This window comes from Diabrotica virgifera, chromosome 7 (genome assembly GCF_917563875.1).
Source record: "Diabrotica virgifera virgifera chromosome 7, PGI_DIABVI_V3a".
Classification (NCBI taxonomy): Eukaryota; Metazoa; Arthropoda; class Insecta; order Coleoptera; family Chrysomelidae; genus Diabrotica; species Diabrotica virgifera.
Genome location: NC_065449.1, coordinates 253779526 through 253795990, shown reverse-complemented (window position 1 = coordinate 253795990; position 16465 = coordinate 253779526). Strand labels below are relative to the sequence as shown.

The following is a 16465-nucleotide window of genomic DNA, read 5'->3' as shown; positions in this document are numbered from 1 at the left end:
GCCGTTAATCGTTTTTTTCTTCACCCTCCCAAAAAATTTCCGAAAAGCAAGGAGAAAGTTTTGCAAATAATGGCCTCATGTAGTTTATTACTCTCTAAATCAAACTAGCGCACCACAAAGCCGTCCTGACGACTCCTAGAGGAAGAAACGTATGTAAACGGACGGTAATGATCTCTGAAACAAATTAAATTTTAAGTTGTCTCTCATTACCTTAGTTCTATTCATACTTTGAGTACTAGGAAGCAAAAATTAGTTGGATTTTTACCTATACTTCGTCTAATATACTTACCGTTGCACATCATCTGTGTCATAGCCAGTGACGTCACATGATACTAACACGAAATATTTAGGCGGTAGGTGTGTTCTTTTTTAGAATCATTTTGCCGAGTACACTATAATTACAGCCACTAGACGTATTTTATTATACACGCGTAGAAATAATATTTGAAAATTTCTATTAATGTTAACCTAAAGAAATACACAATAATATGTTTCATTTAATTTGTATAAATGGATTATAAAGCGTTTTTATGAAGCACATTTGTTCGGAACCACTCTTTAACTGTAATCGAACGAAGGTGATATCTTGGCATAAATTCTTAACATTTATTTGACAGTTGCGGTGTTGACACTTCATATTTGTTTTTATTCTTTAATATAACTATTTGTTTTATTATATTTACTGTTTTTATTATTTACTTTAACATAAGATTATAACTTAATTCTTGCTTTCTATTTCTAAAGTTTTTATTTATTTACATCGAATATTATTAATTTGTTTTGTTGTATAATCCACTTCGCAATAATTATGTGATATATTTGATTTAAAATGAATTCAAGAATTTTCTGTAAGGGACACCAAAGAAACATGAAACGTAAATCACGTTTCATGGAAATAAAACACTGCTAAACAAATAGACGTCCGGCCATTTTGAAACTTTCCGAAAATAAAAATGTGTTATGAGCATGAATCACACTCGTTTCATTGGTAGGCGGACTTCAAGATTCGTTTAGCCGTGTTTAATTTTCATTAAACGTGTTTTACGTTTCATGTTTCATGTTTCGTTGTGGCTTGCCTAATTGGGCAACAATGTCAACTTATATCTCTGACGTAGATAATGACGTGCACCGGTAAGTATATTAGACGGACTGTAGATAAATAGACTGATTGTGGAATGCAATTGTAGATTCCCCCGTGTCTATAATTTATCGTTCTGATTGTCTTACAAATTGTAGAAGGCTCGGATTTTAGGTTACCAGAATTTTGCTTTCCGGCATAAAAGATCTGTAGTGCTTCTGTACTTTCCATTTCTCGTTGTATATACGGAAAATTTTATGGGTTTAGTATACACTCCCACTATCTATAACTCTTATTTTTTCAATGAAAGAAGTCTGCAATAATAACTTTATTTGAGCTAATATAGTGTGAGGTAGGAATTTTTGCGATGTAGGTTTCCGACTATGGATCTGTCAAAATATTCCCGAGCTGAGCGAATGTACCGGGTGTCCCAATAAAAATGGCTCTCGGCCATATCTCAGGAACCGTTTATAGTACAGCTTTGAGAAAAAATATTTATAACAAAAGTTGCCTCGGAAAAAGCCTGGAAATTATTTGCATAATTGTAGGTCCACCGCTAAAGGGCGTAATTGAATATCAAAAATTAAAAAATCAAAATTTTACAAAATTTACCTAATGAAATTGCACTGGAAATCCAATCATCGTATTCCTCATAAAATTCTGCGTATATTTGATTTCACAAGTTTAAGTCTACCTTTGCAAATACGAGATGGGGTGACTGGGAACCTTCTTATGAAAAAATGGCTGTAAGTCCGGTTCTGCTAAATCGAATTTTGCATACTTGGTCTTGTTAAAAACAGCCCTTTTTCGTCAATGTGTCTTATTTTCGAAATAGCCTAATAAGTAATGTGCAAGCTAATAGGCGTTATTTAATTATTAATTCTTCGAAAATCTAGTTTTTTTTGGAAAATATTAAATACAATTATGCATTTTTAATCCTGTATTACAAAATTAGACCAAATTAGCAACATAATACCGAAAACCGCATGTGGAAACCTTTTTTCTTTCTAGAGATATCTTAAGAAATGTGTAAATTTTAAACATAATTGTTACTGTCACCGGTAAACGAGGTTATGGAAACGTAGTGTGCTATGGAAAAAACAAATAAACATTTTCCAGATGTAAACGTATATAATTAATTAAAACAACAATAAGACAAACAATACTATAAAATATAACAAAGAAATAAAAGCAACTATTTACTTACGTAGTCTTATTGACTGCCTAAATGTTCAAATTGTTGCCAATCATTTTCGATGAAAGCATTTACTCTTTCCAAGAGTAGATTGAATAGCAACAGATTTAACTGTTTTAGACTTTTAGTCTGGAGAATACGAAACGCCATTCAAAGCATTGCGAAAGCAGAAATTGAGACTGCTGTTCAATCTACTCTTGAAAGAGTAAATGCTTGCATCGAAAATGATGGGAAACAATTTGAACATTTAGGTAGTCACTAAGTAAGTAGGTAGTTGCATTTATTTCTTTGTTATATTTTATAATGTTGTTTGCCTTATTGTTGTTTCAATTAATTATATACGTTTACATCTGGAAAATGTTTCTTTGGTTTTTCCATAGCACACTACTTTTCCTTAACTTCGTTTACCGGTGACATTAACACAGTTGTTTAAAATTTACACGTTTCTTAAGATATCTCGAGATAGAAAAAATGTATCGACATGCGGTTTTCGGTATTATGTTGCTAATTTGGTCTAATTTTGTAATACAGGATTAAAAATGCATAATTGTATTTAATATTTTCCAAAAAAAACTAGATTTCCGAAAATAATTAAGGTACTAGTACACTTTAGAAGACCAAAAATAATAATTTTTTTCAAGAATTTTTTTCTCAGAACCTTTATTAAAAATGAACATAAAACTACTTACATATTAATATCTAACTCTTAGAGAGTACAAAAAATATATCTTTTCTCATTTATGCACGTGCACTAATATTGTAGAAGGCGCAAAAGGCGAGGCCTCGAAAAATGATGGCGGACAGTTAATCTCAGGATTGGGATATCTGAAACAAAAAAATCGTACGGCATTTGAATAAGCAAGGTTTCTTACGTGACAATTTACCACAATTTGACCAAGAAATAAAAAATATATATTTTTTAACCATGAAAAACTGAAGAAAAACGGGCGATTTTTTCACAAATTTTTTTCAAATTTCCGTAAAATCTTTTTTTTGCGGAATTTTTCACTAATGGTGGTAAATTGTCACGTAAGAGACCTTCCGTTTTCAAATGGCGTACGATTTTTTTGTTTCATAGATCCCAATCCTGAGATTAACTGTCCGCCATCGGAACTACTTTTTTTCGAGGCCTCGACTTTGGCGCCCTCTACAATATTAGTGTACGTGCGTAAATGAAAAAAGATATATTTTTTGTATTCTCTAAGAATTAGATATTAATATGAAAAAAGTTTTATGTTCATTTTTAATAAGGGTTCTGAGAAAAAAAATCTTGAAAAATGCTTATTTTTGGCCTTCTAAAGTGTACTAGTACCTTAAATAACGCCTATTAGCTTGCACATTACTTATTAGGCTATTTCGAAAATAAGACACATTGACGAAAAAGAGCTGTTTTCAACAAGACCAAGTATGCAAAATCCGATTTAGCAGAACCGGACTTACAGCCATTTTTTCATAAGAAGGTTCCTACTCACCCCCACCTCTTATTTGCAAAGGTAGACTTAAACTTGTCAAATCAAATATACGCAGAATTTTATGAGGAATACGATGATTGGATTTCCAGTTCCCTTTCATTAGATAAATTTTGCAAAATTTTGATTTTTTAATTTTTGATATTCAATTACGCCCTCTAGCGGTGGACCTACAATTATGAAAATAATTTCCAGGCTTTTCCCGATGCAACTTTTGTTATAAATATTTTTTTTTTTCAAAGCTTTCAAAGCTGTACTATAAACGGTTCCTGAGATATGGACGAGAGCCATTCTTATTGGGACACCCGGTACTATACAATGAGTTGTGTATAGATTATTAATATTAATGTTTCCCCATGCTCGAAGTAACATATTCACTTTTATATATTGTATTTCCAAAAAAAAAAAATTCTTATGAAAGTTTTTCTGATATAAAAATATCTAGAATTATATTTTCAGAATACAAAAAGTAAATCGCTTACCCTGCATGTTGAAGGCGTCGAATGAGCATCGATATCGAAGGTACTGGTTTCACTGAAAGAATTTCCAGTCAGTATACTCTTTCCTTTGATATGCGTCGGTGTATGATCTGTGCTGCCTTTCAATTTTTTTGCTGGATGTGACCGCACTGGTGTTTTATGTATATCGGCTATGGCAGTAATTTGAGACAATTCCTGAGTAACTGATATATTTTGTGAGCTTTGTACACTGTCATACGAATCTGCCTGGTAGCCACTATCTGCAAAACCTTTATTATGCTTCGGAGTATGACTTGCACTACCTTTCGACCTTTTTGCTGGATATGACTTCACAGGTGTTTGATGTATATCTGCAATGGTGGTGGTAATTTGAGACGATTCCTGAGTAACTTCTGATGTACTTCTTGAGCTTCGTCTACTCTCATACGAATTCGTTTGGTAGCCACTATCTGCAAAACTTCTAGAGCTTCGTACACTCTGATATGAATTTGCCTGGTAATCTTCTTCTTCGTCACTGGAAGACACCACAAATTTTTTCTTCCGTTTCTTTTGCGTTCGTTCCAATCGTTGACGTTTACAGACAGGTTGAATCGGTTGAACTGGTACTTCTACAGTCTGTAAAAATTTTATAATCAAAATGTGTTATGTGTCAGAAACCGTACATTTGGCAACGTTGAAAATATAAACTTTTAAAACTTTAAAAAGGGTAAACCCTGTAGTTGGCAGTATAACTTCGATAAAACAACGTAGAATAAAGTAAACACTTCTGTTGTATTTAGGTATATGAATTTATTAAAAAATTCTTAAAATTTATCCACGAGGTAGTGGAAATTGTACAAAACGTTTTCGGTCAAATTGACCATCATCAGTGTGAACCAGGAAAAAAGTAAACCACTTAAATTAAAAGCAAAAGGGTGAAATTTTGACAGTTGAAAATATAGAAAATGTTGTTACTTACGTCCAGTGTACTAGTATTTGAAACTAGCCACTTCAATAGGTGTAAAAACCTTTAAATTATATTACTTCTACATTAGACATTAAAAAGTAGTCGACATTAAGTCGATGTCTTAAAATTTGTAAAATAACGTGGATGTATTTCATCCTTGTGTACAGGATTATCATCATCCAAAATAAGAGCAAGACATATTCGTTTAATTTTTAAATGTCCTACAAAACAAACATCACGTTTGTTTTTAAATAATTGAGGTGACACCGATTACTTAACACAAGTGCACCAGTTTTCAATAACGCCTCGTCAGCGGTTCAATATTATTCTTAATTCACGGTCAAGCTGAAGTCAGCATTAAAAACATCAACACTTTCCGAGTTTATTTATAGTTACAGCAAAGCATTTTGGATCATTCTATTTCATTAGTTTATCAATTATCATTCGTGATTCAGATACATGATTAAACAGCTAGACTTCGAACGCACCAACTAGTTACTGTGGTATTTAGAGTTGGTAAATAAATAAGTATTCAGTAAAAGTGTTTACTTCATCAACCCCTATCATAGGGGGTAACTACCCCGACTAACCTAGGATGTTCCTTAGGATGGAGTACCATCATACTTGCTCGAAAATTGTACCTTGTGCAATTAATTAATTAAGAATTGTTTAATAAATTCATATACTTAAATACAACAGAAGTGTTTACTTCATTCTACGTTGATAAAATTTTATATCCTTGGTCCATCTAATATATATATATATATATATATATATATATATATATATATATATATATATATATATAGATATATATATATATATATATATACATCTTTATATCATACCTGAACCATCTGGAAAACCGTACAATCCTGAACCTCAATTATCTAGAGTATTTATAGTTGCCCACGGCACGCTTATATTCATTAATTCTAGCGGGGATTTCAAAAATGTATATATACAAAAGAAATTTTTAATATTTTTAAAGATATATAAATAGGGATTTTACATATTATTGACATAATCCTGATCCCCTTGTTATTTCAGTCAATTCTGAACCCAAACATATGTGTATATATACAAACCTGAGCCTAATAGATGTTGCCAGTTTTAAGTGAAATGGGATTCTTAGGGAAATTTTCGTATGGCTTCAGTAAGTAGTCAAAATAAAAATTAACAAAAGAAATGCAAGAATTATCTTTTACATATGCATAAGTTTACACCTTTTTGGATAGTTACAATTTATCTAGTAAATTATTTGTATTGTTCATGAAGTGAACAAATAGACAAACCCCTCTGTTTATTTATTTTCCGGAGAAGAATAAATTGAATAAAACTTAGTGTCTTATAATGGTGGTCCCTGGGATTGGGATCTCAGATTACAAGAACACTCGCCTGTGGAGTAATGACAGCAGTAATTTATTTAGTTAGTTAGTTTATTTTTCAAAATAATAAACATACAGGCTTTAAAAAATTACAAATTATAAATATCTCAAAAAAACAAACTATTAAACTGATTGTAATAAAATATTATATATAAGAAATTAAAGCAACCTCTTTTATCAAACAAAATGATAAACTCGTTGGCGTAAGTTTTGATTGTATCTCAACAACAACAAATGTTTAAAAATGCAAAAAAATGAAGTACATAGTGGATTGCACAGTAACGTTATATATTATTTAAAAATAATACCTAATATAAAACTCATTAGTTAAAAAAGGGTTTTAAACAGTAACAAACTTGTCGGCGAAGGTATCACATTACTGCAAAAGATCCGTCCCACATAATGAATATCATAAAGAAGGCGAACCCATCATAATATTGCAAAACGATATTATGTCCCACCGAATTAACAGCAATGGCAGCATCATATTACTATAAACTATAGGTTCCAGGTTCCAATTCTTATAAAGAAATGAATGTCAAAAATATGACGTACCTATGTTGACAGCAATTTATGCAGATTAACAAAAAAGGAATAAATCAGGAAAGTTTTCGGTACAATAATTTATTATCAAAAGTAGGTACATTTGTACATTACTTGATTTTATTATTGATTATAGCTTAAGTAATGGCAATTTCAATTGCCTGCAAGCGTAAGAATAATGTGATACAGATCAAAAATAAAACAATAATGTCTTTCAAAATAGTGAAAAAAAAATTAAACATCAACTAAAAAATATTTGAAAAATAGTGTTTAATATTTAATGTTTTCCTTTATACATATATTATAAACGACAGCTTTGATACTTGTGCATTTTCTTTCTTTAAATACCTCGAGACTCCAATAAGTTGATGCACTTCTACCTCAACGGGAGGCTTTCTGTTTTTAATATGGTCGGAAAAATATTCTGCGATAATACTTTTTTGTTGCTTTCTCCATGGTTGTCTCCTATCAATAAAGATTTTCTTTTTTAAATGGCCCTTTTTTTTTGGTGGTTCTTTATTATTAGCTAAGTTAGCTGAAGTAGATGGAATCTGGTAATCGGCGTTTAGATTATCATCCAATATATATTTTCCATTTCTTCACCTTGCGCGTCAGAGAGAGGAGGTAAGTTAATGTCAATTTCGTCTAAAGTTTTACCTTTGTATTTTTCAGCTCCTTCCATCATTAAAAGTAAAAGTTTAGAAATTTTAGCAGTTTGATATACTTTTTCAGACAAACGATAATAATTGCAATGCGTTTGTAATGTATGTCCCATGAATTTGCTTAATTGCTCCATATCATTATTGTAAAATTGGAGAAGTTGAGTAATGGTGGCCAAATGCTTTCAAAGTATTGTTGCTGTTATACTCGCACTGACATTTCTTGGCATATTTATGAATAATTTTAGTTCCATCAACAAATCCTCTTCCAGTGGTGTGAAATACAAAGTCACTTTCAATTACAAAGCTATTTCTACAGTGTAAAATATAATCGAAATGCATTTTCATTGATAGTGATAACAACATGGTTACTCCTCTTCCACGCTTACCTCCTCTAACTAAACGACTGTAAGTTTTTAATAAACATTTTTCAGCTTGAGTTAAACATTTTTCGAATTCGGAGCATTTTCACCCCCTAAATTAATACATTTAAACGTTTGGATCTTTAGCTGAGCCATCTCTGCTGGTCTTCGTCTGTTAAGAAGAATGACTTGCGCATACAGTGTGTCTTTTAATGAATTATAGGTCTTAAAATCATACTCATCTGATTTCAATTTGTCAAATAATTCTTCTGCAGTTGTTTGCAAAAAAATGTTAAGTTTCTGAGGTCGTTAGTAAGCGGCAGAAGTTCTTCCTTGTTTCATTTATTCTGATTGAAGTTGGTACATGCTTGTGCAGAAACTTTATTGCACCATTGGGATTCTATAAGATTTTTCAATATTTTAAGGTCTTTTCTCTCATCGCTTGTGTCCTCAATCTGAACAAGATTAATATCTGCTAAGTCGCAAGATTTTTTTTATAAGTGTCCCAAAATTTATGGCCAACGTTGGTGACTCATAATTTTCTGTTTCTGGATTATATTTTGCCAGTTTATTAACTCCAAAAATTATTAGTTGAAAATGCTTTAGGCGAAGAATACCTATAAGTTTCTTAATCTCTGGATTTTGTAGTCTTGCAAAGTGTAAGAGTTTTTCAAGTTTTCGCATATTCTTTCTTACCAAATCCATATTGCCTTTACTTTGACGGCCTTTTATGTATAAATATGTATACTGACAAATTAAGGGATCTTTTTTGGCAATAATATTTATGTCATCTGCGTGCATCCTGAATTTTTTTTTGATTTTAATAAATCGTCATGTTTAAGAAAATGGTGTAGAAACAAAGTAATTTGTCCGTCGCTTTGGGACGTTTGTCTTCTATTATTATCCTTATCATAATTATTAGACGGACAAATTTTGGTATGCTTAAGTAAAAATTTTTTATTATAGTATCCCAAACAATACTTGCACGGTAGATATATATCTGCACTTGACGACTTATCAGTAAGGTTTGTCCTTTAACAGGTCTTAATGCGGCATCTGCCCGATTTCTGATAAAATTTCCCTTCTTAAGTTTGATAAAGCCAATCGTCTCTCTTTCAAATTAACTTTATGACATAATATTTTAACTACCTCAATTTCTTCTGAGTGCCATTTAGAAATATGTCTAGCAAAATGAGATTGTACATCCTTTTCGCAATAGAAGCAAAAATCCCTTGGATCTTTGTAATTTTTCCTCAACGTTTTTTCAACAAGTGGCTAAAAAAATGTACAATGAATCGAACACGTTAAAAGAAATAGGAAAGATTTAAGTAAAGTAACATTTTTTTTTTTTTTTTTAACATCCCATTTATTTACAATCTGTAATAATGATTACAATAAGTAAATTGTTTAACAATTAAAAGAGACTTGCAGGAGACTGTCCAGTGACAATAACCTATAAAATCATAATTTTAGTACTTAACAAAATTATTTGTGACTAATAAGTAAAACCCTATAAATAAAACTCTATAATAAATAAAATATTTTTGAAAATTTAAAATTTAAAATCTTGTTCGTAGATCGCTTGGAGTGTGGCGCTTTAACCTTCTGTTTGCCTGGGGTCTCATTAGGTTCTTCGCTAGCCTGTTGGGGTGGTTTTGTAGTCGGATGTCGTATTTTTGGGCGTAACTGGCAATTTCTTCTTTGACAGTCTTCATTTGGAGATCACGATTGATGTGTTCATTGGGCATGTACCACGGTGCATTTGTGATAATGCGCAAGGTTTTCGATTGGAATCTCTCCAGGATGTCGATATTGGATCTCGACGCAGATCCTCACAGTTGGATACCATAGCTCCATATTGGCTTAATCACTGCCTTGTATACTAAAATTTTATTGTACAAACTCAGTTGTGACCTTTTTCCTATCAGCCAGTACATTTTATTGAGTTTCAGACCCAACTGTTTTCTTTTCGTGAATATGTGTTTCTTCCACGTTAATCTGCGGTCCAAGTGCATACCTAGGTATTTTACGTCATCCTTTTGTTGTAGTACTTGATTATTTATTGAGACGGTTGGGCACGTATCTTTTCGATTAGTGAACGTTATATGTAATGACTTGCTTTCGTTTACTTTAATTCGCCATGTTTGTAACCAGATATTTATACTGTCGAGATTTGTCTGGAGCAGTTGCGAGGCGATGTACGGGTTTGAGTGAGCTGCAATGATTGCTGTGTCATCTGCATATGTGGCTGTGATGATGTTTTTGGCTTGTAGGAAGATCTGCTGTGTAGAGTAGGTAGAGAACTGGTCCAAGGACACTACCCTGAGGTACTCCAGCGTTGATTGGATATAAGTTAGTGCACTGATCTTTAACTTTTACAAGGAAATGGCGGTCGGAGAGATAGGACTTGAGGATTAGAAAGTAGTTGAGAGGAAGGACTTTTCTTATTTTGTATAGCAAGCCAGTGTGCCAGACTTTATCAAAAGCCTGCGAGACATCCAAAAAGGCTGCAGAGCAGTATTGCTTCTCTTCTAAGGCTTTGTTTATGGAATTGCAGACTCGATGAATTTGCTCGGTGGTAGCATGTTGTTGTCTAAATCCAAACTGGTGGTTGGGTATTAGCTGCTTTTCCACGAGGATTGGCTGTAATCTGTCTAGTAAGAGTTTTTCAAAAACCTTTGACATCACTGAAAGTAGACTGATAGGTCTATAGGACTTAACTTCTTCTACAGGCTTGCCTGGTTTGGGTATTAAGATGATTTGTGCCACTTTCCACAAAAGGGGATAGTAACCAGTTCTTAAGATTGCGTTAAAAATCTGTGTCAAATATTGCACGCCTTTCTTGGGAAGTTCTTTTAAAATTCTTGCAGTGATTAAGTCGAACCCTGGGGACTTTTTCGGATTCATATCTGTTTGGATTTTGTTGAAAACTTGTTTGGCTGTGAATTTCTCCAACGGTGCTTCTAGTTGGTATGGATATTCTAAATACAATTGAATATTATCTTCTGCATCAGAGTTGTTGTTTTGGGCATGTGGTTGGAACACTTCCTCCAGGTATTTGGCAAAGACTGTAGCTTTTTCGTTGTTACTTTTAGCCCATCGTCCGTTACTGGCCCGGATAGGCGGATTAGAGAGTTGTGGTCTGTTAATCTTTCGTGTTGCCTTCCATAGCGAGTATTCGGAGGTTTCCGTAGCAGATAGATTTTGTAGATATCGTTTTATGTCGTTGTTTTTATTGTTGTTTAACAAAGTTTTTAGTCGCGCTGTAGCTTGGTTTAATCTATTTTTATCCTGGGGTGCACGGGTTCTTTGCCATACTTTCCTTAGTCTTCTTTTTTCTGCGATTTTTTCTTTTATTTCGTTGGGTAAATCTTTGTGTATGATTGTTCTTGGTTGTTTAGGTGTTGACTGCCAGCCAGCTTTCTGAATTATCCTACTTAATTGATTTACTGCTTCGTCAATTTCGCCATCCGATTTTAGTGGGATGTTTAGGTCCAGTCTCTCATCAAGGATAGCCCGGAATTTAATCCAATTGGTATATTTACTACTTAGATATGGTGGAGGTTGTGTTTCGAGGATATTCGTAGATATCATGACCAAGACAGGAGAGTGGTCGGATGAAAGATCGAAACAAGATTGTGCTCTCTGGGATTCAAGTGGTATTCCTTTAGTCACACAGAAATCAACCAAATCTGGAATTTTGTTTGTGTCTGTGGGCCAGTATGTGGGTTCGCCAGTAGATATGTATTTAAGGTTGTTGGTTTCCATTGCCATGTATAATTGCCTACCTTTCGGAGTTATTAGCCTGGATCCCCAGTGAGTGTGTTTTGCGTTATAATCGCCGCCTGCTAGAAACCTGTTTCCAAGTGTGTTGAAGAATTCTTGGTATTGATTTTTGGCTATAGTATGTCATGGTGGACTATATATTGCAGTTACTGTTAAAGGACCGTTCCAGTCTTCTATACTAATACTTGTTGCTTGTATATAGTCTCTTTTAAACTTATTTAACTCGTGGTGTTTTATAGATGACTTAATTATGATTGCAGTTCCTCCATGTGCAGTGCCATCTGGATGTTTGGTGTTATATATTGCATAGTTGGGAATTCTCAGATAGCTTCTATTTGTAAAGTGTGTTTCAGATATTAACATTATGTCGATGTTGTGTATTAGTATAAAAGCTTTAACTTCTTGAGCATGATTTGTTAGCCCGTTGGCATTCCAAATAGCTATTTTCAAGAATTTGATCATTTTGTTAATTTAGTGACGACGGTGGTGAGAAGGTTTAACAGTGTACCCATTTGTTCCATCAGGACTTTTAACATATTCTTTAGTTCAGCCATGTCATTTGAGGCGGGAGTATTGGTAGTAATTACTTCTGTTTGGTTTGTATTACTATTCGTAATTTGTTGTGAGTTATTAACGATTTGGGCGTAGGTAACTCCTGCTTGGACATGTTGTGCATGATTAATTGGCATGCTAGGCCTGGGTCTAATCGTTGGGAATTTTTTCGTTTGTAGCTCCTTGTATACCCTGCAACCTTTGTAGTTTGCTGGGTGGTCTCCCTCGCAGAGTACACACTTGACGTTGGCACTTCTTTCTTTATTAGTGCATTGCTCTGTTGCATGATCCCCTGTGCACTTTACACATCGTGGTCTAAGGTGGCAGTATGATTTGGTATGTCCGTATCGTTGACATCTAGAACATTGTGGTATCTCTCTTTTCTGGTACGGTGGTTCAATTTTAATCTTATGGTTTAATAAGAACTCAATGTCATATATAATTTCTATTATTATCAGAAGGTTCCAAGTCGACGAAAAATAGTGATAGCTGATCTTTAGTTTTAGGGTGTTTGATGTTCCAAATGTTTCTAACAGTGTGGCCTTTCTCTTCTATTTCCTTTTTTATAAGATTTTTGTCCATCGAGTAATGCATGTTCTTAAGAACAACCCTGAAACTGCGCTCGTTTTTTATTTGATAAGTATGAAACTCTGTCTTTTTTTCCGATAGGGCTTTTGTTATTGTACTATAGTAGTCAGCAGATTTTGGCTGAAGTTTAACTTGATCGGAGCTAAGAACTTTTAATTCGTAATTATTTTCAGCAATTTGGTTTAGTAATTCGATAAGTGGGGGTATGTGTTTAACCCCCTTAATAAATATTGGAGGCGGTTTGGTTATTTTCTCTTTTTCACTTGTGCTTTCATTGTCATTTATTTCATCATCTTTTGACTCGCTATTTAGTGCCTCGAATCTGTTAGAAGTGGTAGTCGGCGAGTTCAGCCAGTAATCGTTTATTTTTGTTTGCTTTACAATTCTTTTGTCTGGACTAGTTCGATGTCTTTTGTTGGAGTTTTCGACTGTTTTCCATTCGGTTTGATTTAATGAGGTGGAAGGTGGGTTAGTATATTGGGGTTGCTTTAAGGGTTGAGAGTAAGATGTGTTTAATGGTTGAGAAATTTGCATATTACCTTGTAATTGTTGATCAGTGCACATTTGGTATTTTGGAGCGTACGCCACTGGCTGCTGACTAGTACCCATTGCGTCACATTGCATAGGTTCGTTAGATTGCAGAATATTCCGATTTATCGCCGTCGAAGCGGAATCCATTTTCGCTTTTTGGGTCCCATTAACAGTCGTTTAATTTGTTTCACCACAAAAACTGGATTTTTATTTTTGTATTTATATTTAACTATAGATAAGCAAACTGGTAATATCGACTGTCTCGTTCGAAAAGTAAAGTAACATTAAAAAAATAATCATAATTGATTTTAACTTATTAGACACAGAATCTTGTGACCAAGTTATTTCGTCATTTACGACTTGTCATATAGGCTTTTTATACATGCAGCTGAGTTTGGTTTGTTTTGTTGGACACAAAAAACCGTCTTACGAGCCGTAAACGACAAAACAAACTTACCAGGGTATGTCATGTCTAATGGATTAAAATCAATTCTGCTTCTTTCCTTACGTTATAGGCTTTCTCACAGATTATTAGTTTGACAATTATTGGAGTTTAGGAAAACGTAAAGTACCAAATTGTTTTGGATGCCATATTATACTGCTTATATCGTAATTTAAAGCCATGGAATGGAGCCTCAATGTTAGGCATTCCTCGTAGGAATCGAATTACGAACAGGGAGATAAGACGGAGAAGAGGAGTGACGGATGCCATACTAAAGTGGAACTGGGCTGGACACATAGCTAGAATGTCGGATAACAGATGGACACAGCAAATAATACACTGGAGACCAATACAAGAAGCATATCGAAGTAGAGGTCGTCCGCCAACCAAATGGTCTGAAGAAATAAAACGGATCGACAAAAATTTGATGCAAACAGCACAAAACAGAAATGCATGGAAAATACTTAGGGAGACCTATATCCAGCAGTGGATAGATCCGGGTTGAATGATGATGATGATCGTAATTTAATTGAGTTATTACCTTCTCTTCTAAAACAAGAGATGATATCCTTTTAGCTACAGAACTGCTGCTTGTCTGTTCACTTTTTTGTTTACTATCAAAATTTAAGAGTTTCTTTATTATTAGGGATTCGTCCTTCTCGCGCTTATCTCATTCAACCGGTTTTTCAAATGATATTGAAGAAACGTTATTCCCGTGATCCGCTCTATCAACCACTTCTTCAAATATTAACGAATCGTTCTCACGCTGCTTGCTGTCAACCAATTCTTCACATATATTATGTGGATGGCTCTTTCTTAGTAGAATATTTAAATTTGAGAACTGCAAGAATAGTCTGGGCAGATTATCGGAGAATAAGCAATTTTTGGGAAAAGTTATTTACCAGCAATTTTATTGCTGGAATCGAATCTTATGATCCTATATATTAATAATATAGGTAGGCAAAGTCCACAGACAGTGTGCTACTTTTCTATAAACAAAATGGCGCCCGAAAATCGTGTTTTTTCAATCTTTGCACTACAATTCCAAAGATTTTAACTTTACACCACAAACACCCAAATAAAAATTCACCGTAATGAAATTCTGCATAGAGACAGATTTTTCTCGATTTACTTCGACGAAATTTTTTTTCGGAAAATGCGGGTTTTTTTCAACAAAATTTTTAATTTCAACTAAAATTTTAGGTTAGTAATTATTTATCAATAAATAGATCTATCTACCAAAAGAGCTTTTACAGTTTAGCAACAATTAAATTGTTAATTAAAAATTTAGGGTCGCCATAATAACCACAGTAATTATGATGCATAAGAATAACTATGATTTTTGTATAAAATGGCACTATACCTATCTAATGTACTTTACAGAATTGAAATTGGACTATTTGAGCGGCCTTAGGAATATTTTAAAATTATAAACAATTTTTTGCCTTATAAACAAATATAATATCTCGGAAAATATTAAATTAAATTAAATTATGAAAACGGTCTTGGGAAGAAAGCGGCAGGACGCTTCTTTTAAAAGAAAAACTATTTAATTGCGATGAGTGGTTCCTGAGATACAACCGGTCAAAGTTGACCGGCATGTACGGCGAAGATATACATAATAGGATGGTAATTTTCGAATCATCACCTTTCTATTTCGGTTCTCTTTCTCCGCACAAATTTTTATATCGTCAAAAGACTCATAACATATATTATAATAATAAAACTATCGGTATTACGAGTGAAAAATACCAAAAATACCAAAATTTCAATAAAACATCAGGTTGGAGAAGATGGAATGTCAACGTTCAAAATCGGTATACGTTAAAAAAAATTGCATTTTCTCAGCTTCCCATGGAGCAATTTTCTTCAATTTTTTTGTTCCCAATTTTGTTCCTTTGACATTAATAAATGTCAAAGTTGTTTTTGTTTTGTTAAATAAGATTTAAATTTTCTGTTATGTTTTGTCTAGAAATAAATTTAATATACATTTAATCCTTAAACCATTATTCTCAAAGTGAGAATTTATTTTAATCCCTTCTGTATAACTAAACTTTACCTAACTTACAAACACATATCAACCATCAATTTACAACGTCCTTTATTATTCATATTCACTTTTACATCGAGCGCACACAGCGACGTTCCTGAACCAAAACAAACGAATCTTGCAAAGTTGCAAAACTAAAGTATATAATATATACCTATTAACAAATCTGTCTGGCTAAAAATAGAATTCGCCGAATCTTTACACAAAATAACGACAAAGCAATGTTGCCACATGGTATGGATCAGGATGGTATTAATTGTGATATATACATAAAGATCATGTATATTCGAGAAATTGTTTCCAGCGCCAAAGTGGCAAATGTCTGAACTAAAAGATACAATGCTGAACCATACTACAAACAGGTTTCTCTCGGATTCCAAGTGACATATTGAATTGA

The 16465-nt window shown here is 33.3% G+C and overlaps 1 protein-coding gene across 1 annotated transcript in view; it reads right to left on the bottom strand.

Moving 5' to 3' along the window:
* The window catches only part of LOC114330236 (uncharacterized), a 62233-nt gene that overhangs the window by 20739 nt on the left and 25029 nt on the right, over nt 1-16465 (bottom strand). Inside the window, exon 10 of the mRNA XM_050656702.1 lies at nt 4225-4836. Within this exon, the coding sequence (XP_050512659.1) occupies nt 4225-4836 (612 nt within the window). The remainder of the gene's footprint in view (nt 1-4224; nt 4837-16465) is intronic.